At 65.4% G+C, this 6,921-nt stretch overlaps 1 protein-coding gene across 1 annotated transcript in view; it reads right to left on the reverse strand.

Annotated features, from left to right (window-relative positions):
• Positions 1 to 6,921, reverse strand: part of TPCN2 (two pore segment channel 2) — a 27,439-nt gene that overhangs the window by 1,753 nt on the left and 18,765 nt on the right. Inside the window, exons 18-24 of the mRNA XM_077766563.1 lie at positions 6,253 to 6,302; positions 5,105 to 5,204; positions 2,625 to 2,696; positions 1,276 to 1,349; positions 861 to 942; positions 694 to 776; positions 298 to 379 (exon numbers count right to left, since the gene is read on the reverse strand). Coding sequence (XP_077622689.1) covers positions 298 to 379; positions 694 to 776; positions 861 to 942; positions 1,276 to 1,349; positions 2,625 to 2,696; positions 5,105 to 5,204; positions 6,253 to 6,302 — 543 coding nt within the window. The remainder of the gene's footprint in view (positions 1 to 297; positions 380 to 693; positions 777 to 860; positions 943 to 1,275; positions 1,350 to 2,624; positions 2,697 to 5,104; positions 5,205 to 6,252; positions 6,303 to 6,921) is intronic.

Raw genomic sequence — 6,921 nt, forward strand, 5'->3', positions numbered from 1 at the left:
CGGGCAGGAAGCTGAGCTCACTCCGGACACTGGGGTCCAGGGCCCAGCAAGGCCACGGCTCCTGCCGGCCTCCCCCGCCCACCCGGGGCAGAGACCCCCAAAGACGGGGTGTCAGGGCATCTCAGGAGGCCCCCGGCAGCCTGGGCGAGCAGCGCTAAGCCCCAGGGCAGGACGGGGCCTCAGCGGAGCACTGCGTAAACCCGGCACAGAACCCCCCCCCCGGGACCAGGGGGCCCAGCTGGCAGCTCCACGCCACCAGCAGCAGGTCAGAGGCAGCGCGGGCAGGGGTCTCACTACCTCCAGAATCAGAGCCAGAAACAGGTTGACCCAGATGACCGACGACACCAGCCACCACAGCACAAAGTACATCTTCGACCACCTGCGGAGGAGGAGGGCCCCGGGGCCGCTGTGAGCTGCACACGCGACGGGCCCACGCGGCGGGGAACGGCGCACGTGAGGGCCACGCGGCGGGGAATGCTTTCCAGCCGCCCCACCCAAGGCTCTGGAAGTGGTCAGTGAGTAGCCACGGTAGCACGGACAGCAAGCGGTACAGCTGGGATTCGAACCCGGGACCATCTGCTGGGGCCGGTCTGAGCTCCCAGGCCCTAGGGAGCCTCAGCCCTCAGCGGTCCCCAGGAGTGGGGAGCCCGGGGTGACAGGGCACGGGGACGCGGTGCGGGCGGGGTCACTCACGGGCCCGAGAAGCGCCGATAGGCGTCCAGAAACACCTGCCAGTTGTTCACCACCATCACGTTCCACAGAGTGACCAGGGCGGCCTGTGGGGACGCACAGGGGTCCAGGAGGGCACGGGGAGAGGGCCGGGAGGGCAGGGGGCGCGGGGCAGGGGGCGCGCGGCTCACCGCGAAGTCATCGAAGTTGTTGGCCCAGTACTCCAGCTGCTCGAAGCTTCCACAGGGTGCCGAGCTGTTGTCAGGGGCCAGGCTGCGGGGACACAGGAATGGGCGGGGATGGCGACAGGTATGGGGGGGCCCTAGCACGGCCTCAGCCCCCGCACAGCGGGAAGTGGGAAGCGGGCTGGGCCCGAGAAGGCAGAGGAAGAAACGACCCCCCCCACCCCCCAGAGGTGCAGCCCGTGAGGGCAGCCAAGGGCCGAGAGCTGCAGACGAACAGGGAAACCGAGCTTCCCAGACAGCGGCTCCGGGTCGGGGCCTGCGCACCGCACGCCAGGTGTGGCCGGAAGGTCCAAAGCGGGGGACGCTGGGGTGGGGCCGCTGGGCAGAGCAGGCNCTCTGGTGCCTTCAGGCCCCACCTCACCTGCCGTTTCCAGGAGCCACGACGACGCCCCGGAACAGGTTGATGCCCAGGACGGCGAACACGTAGTACACGACCTGGGGGCGAGGGGCCAGGTCAGCGCCACGGGCACACGGAGGCTCGGGGCCAGGCTGGGCCTGTGACTCCCGGCCCTGGACCCCGCCCCCAGTCGTGGCTACGGCTGGCCTCCCCCAGGAGCACTGATACCTCTCCTCCAGGGGACCCTCTCCCGACCCCAACCTGCCCCACAGGGAAGGAGCGAGGAGCCGCCCCCACAGGGGAGGCACAGACACAGGGGCCCAGGGGCAGGGCTGAGGTGGCCGAGTCAAGGTGAGGCTGCCCACCCCTTCTCCAGCACAGAAGTGGCAGCAAAGAGGTAAGAGGGACCCCTACTCTGGGCTCCACCCAGAGCACACGGCAGTCCTGAGGGAAGGGGGTTCCCAGGGGAGGGGGGTCCCAAGGGAGGGGGTCTCGGGGAGGGGCAGGTAGGAACTGGCCAGGCTTCTCCAGGTGGGAAGGATGTCCAAGGAGCACCACTCAGCAGCCTCATGCCACAGTGAGACGAGGCTCCCAGTGACCCCTGACCTGCCCCCGCCTGTCCCCACCGGGCACAGTGGGAGAGGCCCCACGCGGCCCAGGCTAACCCGACCCCTTCCGGGCCTCCGTTCCCGCTGCTGCGCTCGGTGCCGAGAGCAGCGTCAGGTCCCCCCGCCCGCCCTGGGCAGGACCGCGGTTGGAGACGAAGGCACCTCGGCAGGAAGCTGGCTCTGGGGGTGGCGGGGTGTCCGGGCTGTCCCTCGGCCGACATGGCGGGGGCTCCCCAGATCCCTCTGAGCAAGCAGGGGGGACCAAATCCCCATGTGGGGTCTACGGGGGCTTCAGGGACCAATAGTGCCTCTCACACTTTTAAAATCGGCGTCTCAGGTGCCTGCGTGGCTCAGTCGGTTAAGCACCTGACTCTCGATTTTGGCCAAGGTCATGATCTCGTGGTTCATGAGGCCAAGGCCCCACATCGGGCTCTGCGCTGACAGCACGCAGCCTGCCTGGATATTCAATCTCCCCACCCCCTTCTCTCTCTCTCAAGATAAACAAACTTTTAAAAAAAAGGAAAAGGAAACGAGGGTCTCAAAACGGCCTGCGACCCAAACACTGTGAGGGGTTCCACGTGACCCACGGGATCTCTGGCACAGAGTGGGGGCGCGGCAGGCGGCCCTCCCTGCAGACCGGCCCTGAGGGCCACCCCATCCGGGGGCCGGAGCNACAAACCGCCGCCTTGCACAGGGCCCCCTCCCCCGAGCAGCCGGCCCGGCCCCACCCCCGGCCCCCGCCCCGGCCAGAGCCGCCACACTCACCACCAGGATGCCGCCGAAGGCCCGCATGTTCTTGAGCAGGTCCAGGATGGTAGTGGCCACCACGGCCATCAGCTGAGGACGGGAAGGAGCACGGCCCGGTTCCTCCCGGTCCCACCGAGAGGACGTCGACCCTGCCCACGACCCTGACCCTGACCTGGAGAGGCAGGACAGGACAGCGAACTACCAACCTACACACCCGTACACGCCCCCCACAGGATCCACCCACACACTCCTGCACACACCCCACAGTACACACACACATCTGTACACACAACAGTATCCACCACACATCTGTACACACCCACAGTAAACACACACACACCTGTACACACCCCACAGGATCCACCCACACACTCCTGTATACACCCACAGTACACACACACGCCTATACACACCCACAGTACACACACATACCCACCTGTACACACCCCACAGTATCCACACACACACACGTGGACACACCCCACAGTATCCACACACACACACACACACCTGCGCACACCCCACAGTACACACACACGTACACACCTGTACACACCCCACATTATCCACACACACCTGGACACACCCCACAGTACCCACACACACGCACCTGGACACACCCCAGAGTACCCACACACACGCACCTGGACACACCCCACAGTACCCCCACACACACACCTGGACACACCCCACAGTATCTTACTACCCAACCATACACACCTCTACATCCACATGCACAGAACTGCAAGAACATATACACACACACACCCCACACACACAGCTATATATACACTCTGCTGCTACAAGTAAACGCCGGCATGAACAGATACATCTACACCCACTGCACTCATACTCACAGACACACACCCTCGAGCACTCACGTGCCCCCCCCACCCCAGACACAGGTGCGTCTCAATTCTAAGCCCCTGGCAAAGCCACAGTACACGGCTCAGACCACACTGCGCGCAGACCCGCTGAGGCTGGGCAGTGGGCTCCTCTCTGGTCGGAGGCTCCAAACAGGCCCAGACCCAAGGAGGCCAGGTCAGCCCTAGTGCTCGGGTCAGAGAAAGGATCCTGCCCAGGCTCCCCAGCTGGGGGGCTGCTCCCCTCACGTGCAAACCCAAGCCCCGGGGAAAGGCTTTCCAGGTGGTCCATTTACCCCACATGATGTGTTAGATCCTGACGCTAGAGGCCAGCAGACAGAAGCCACCATGCACGTGTGCACGTGATTATGTGCACGCGTACAGGACACGCGTGTGTGTACGTGTAACTGCTTGCGGGTATGGTCACGTACATGGGCGTGTGCACATACAGTACACATAGGCACATGTAAGTACGCGTGGGTATCGTGTCCGTGTGGGCACATGCAGAGTGTGCAAGTACGTGTAACTGCATGTCAGCACGTTTGCGTACATGCACATGTGCAGTGTGTGTACACGTAACTGCGTGGGAGCACAGTTATGCACATATGTGTGCACATACGGTTGGTGTATGTGCGCCAGCACGTGTGTGGTATGCTCATGGTTACATGTGTGTTGGGTGTGTGCAAGTGATGAAGTGTGGCTATCGTGCTACACGTGTGGTGTGTCTGTGGCTACATGCACAGGCGTGTTACTGCGTGTGGTCGTGTCTGGTTACACGTGTGTATAATCACACGAATATGCAGAGATGCATGTGTGATCGCATGCCCACAGGGGACTGTGGGTACATGCGTGTCATCACATGCACACACGTGTGGCGTGTGGCGTGCACGCAGTCCTTGGTGCTGCCACCCCCAGCGGCACCCAGGGCCCCAGGCCACCTTCAGACGGGAAATGACCCCGGATGGTAAGGATCCCCGTGTGGCAGAAAGAACAGACGAGCTCAGGGAGGACTCGGACACGCAGAAAGGGATCTGATGTCCTTGGGATCTTCTCTCCTGGGAAGTTCTTAGGAAAATGGGAAAAGCAAACTCCCTCTGCACCAGTGGGCCTGGGCCTCAACACCTGCTCCCCCCGCTGCCCTCCCCTCCAAGCCGGGGTCTCCCCACCTCCGTGGGTACTTTCAGAGAAAACAAGGACCGTGGATGGTCACCCGCCACCAGGTCCCTGCATTGGAGTCCCGGAGACCAGCACCCCGGCCACCCACACGCCCCACACCTGCCCTGGGGGCCCTGGAGGGCAGGACTCTGGCCAGTCCCGCCTTCACCCCTCACTCTGAGAGCCACTAAGAGCCCATGCCAATGGCCTCTCAGGAACCTCGGGACCCTGCCCCTCCCAAATGCCAGGGGCCCCGAAGAGCACAGAGCTACCCCGACAGCTGGCCAAGGCGCCCCACACGTCCCCCCCCTTGCACAAAAGCAGGGCGAGGCGGCTCTCATGCCCGACTGCCCCCCGGCATCGCCCGGCTGCAGTGCAGGGCTGGGGACACACCCGGGGGACGGCCCCGGTCTCGCCCACTCCCCAGAGCGGCAGGGCAGAGGGGACAGGGCGGCGAGGAGGCATCAGACACCCACGCACCTTCATGCCGGGGATGATGCGCAGGAACCGGAAGATGATGAACATGTTGAGCAGCCGAGCCATGTCCCACAGCGACAGCAGGCCCAGCACCTCTGGCTTCCTGGGGAGACACACGGGGCACGGTCGGGAGGCCCGAGAGGGCGGCGACAGGGAGACCCGGGGACGCGTGTTCAGAGACCGACGCAGGGAGCAGCGGGGAGGGGGCTCCGGCTGGGGTCCAGCACAGGGTCCGGGCTGCCACCCCTGCCGGCCCAGCCCCCACGCCGCCGCCCGGTCGCCACGCCCCGATCTCACACAGGAGCTGCTCAGGCGCTGGAGCACCCCCACTCCGGTCCCAGGCTGAGCGGAAGAGAGCCAGTCCTCCCCGCGCCAGGCCCGTCCCCACCCAACAACCCTCCTGTTCCAACCCCTCCTCCGACCCCGTCTCCCAACCCCAGGCCTGTCCCCACGCCGCCCTCTCCTGCGACGCCGGCCTGTACCCTGACCCCCTAAGTGTCCCCGGGGACAAGTGTGCTCGTTTCTATTGAAATTGAAACTCGTTCTCACACCAACGTTCCCCTGTGATTCTCGGACCAAAGCAGGTTTTCACTGCAGTCGAGAAACGAGGCGGCCCAAGCACCCCCCCCAGGCCCGGGCTCACGGCCACGGCCAGCACCAGCCACCCGTCTCCCCGACACAAGCCCTTCCCGGCTGGCCCGCTCCACCGGCACTTTCCGGCACAGCAGCAGCCCTCAGAGACTCCGAGGCCGGGCAGCTGTGCTCCGGGCAACACGACCCGATAGCCACAGGCCACACTTGGAGGCGCCCTGGGGCCCCCTGGCCAGACACCTACACTCTGTGCGCCCACATCTGGGGGCAGGGTGGGGGGACCACGCGCCCCGTCCAGGTGCCCCCTGGCGGCTCGTCACAGCTCTGGGCACGCCATCGACTTGACGGTGAGTTACAACCCATCACAGGATCCCCAAGAGCGACGAGGGGGGTTGGCTCCCACGGTCCTCAGGGGGCTGAGCTCCGAGCCACCTGCTTCCCTAGCACTGGGCACTGGGCCCCACACAGCCCGAGCAGACAGGCCGGGGCGCAGGCCACCCACCCCTGGGGCCTGGGGCGCCGGCTGCTGTCGCCTCCCTCGGTTCTGCCCAGTCACATACCAGCCCCGGTGTGGGAATCGGTACACAGCCAGAGTGGAGATCTCCAAAACCTTTAATTACAAAAGAAGAGAAGGCGTCGCTACAGCAACGCTAACCTGCGCGGCTTCCCAACTTCTAAAGCTTGTGTGCGACACGCTGCCCCCCAGAGGGGGCTTTCGGGGGGAGTCAGAGCTCTGTCCCTGGCCCCACAGTCGGTTCCAAACACGTGACTTCCTGCAGCTGAGAAAGACACTCCGGTCGCAGGACGAGGCGGCCTGTCCACGGAGGGCGGGACGCCGGGGAGCCCCGGGCCAAGGACAGACTGGGGCCCGTCTCCCAGGCCGTCTTCGCTCCTGTCCCCAGGGGCCCGCGGCTCCCGACAGTCAGGTGTGACAGATGCTGCACAGTACGGCTGCCAGGACGCACACACCACACGTGACCCTCCCTTCCCACAGGCTCTGGGGAGAGAGTGCCCGTGCGCCCGCTGCCCTCCCGCCACCCACGTCAAGGTCCCGCTGTCCTCTGTGGCCGGGGCCGCGTTAGCTGGCGAGGGCCCCTGCGGGGGGGTGGGGGAGGCAGCCTGCCCGGCGACCCTCAGATGCGATGGAAACCCTGCCTCCCATCGGCCCCCACTGGCCCCCCACCCCCCCAGCAGCGCACCCAGGCGAAGGCCGGCCCTTTGCGCTGCGG

The sequence above is a fragment of the Crocuta crocuta genome, unplaced genomic scaffold (genome assembly GCF_008692635.1).
Source record: "Crocuta crocuta isolate KB4526 unplaced genomic scaffold, BGI_CrCroc_1.0 scaffold636, whole genome shotgun sequence".
Classification (NCBI taxonomy): Eukaryota; Metazoa; Chordata; class Mammalia; order Carnivora; family Hyaenidae; genus Crocuta; species Crocuta crocuta.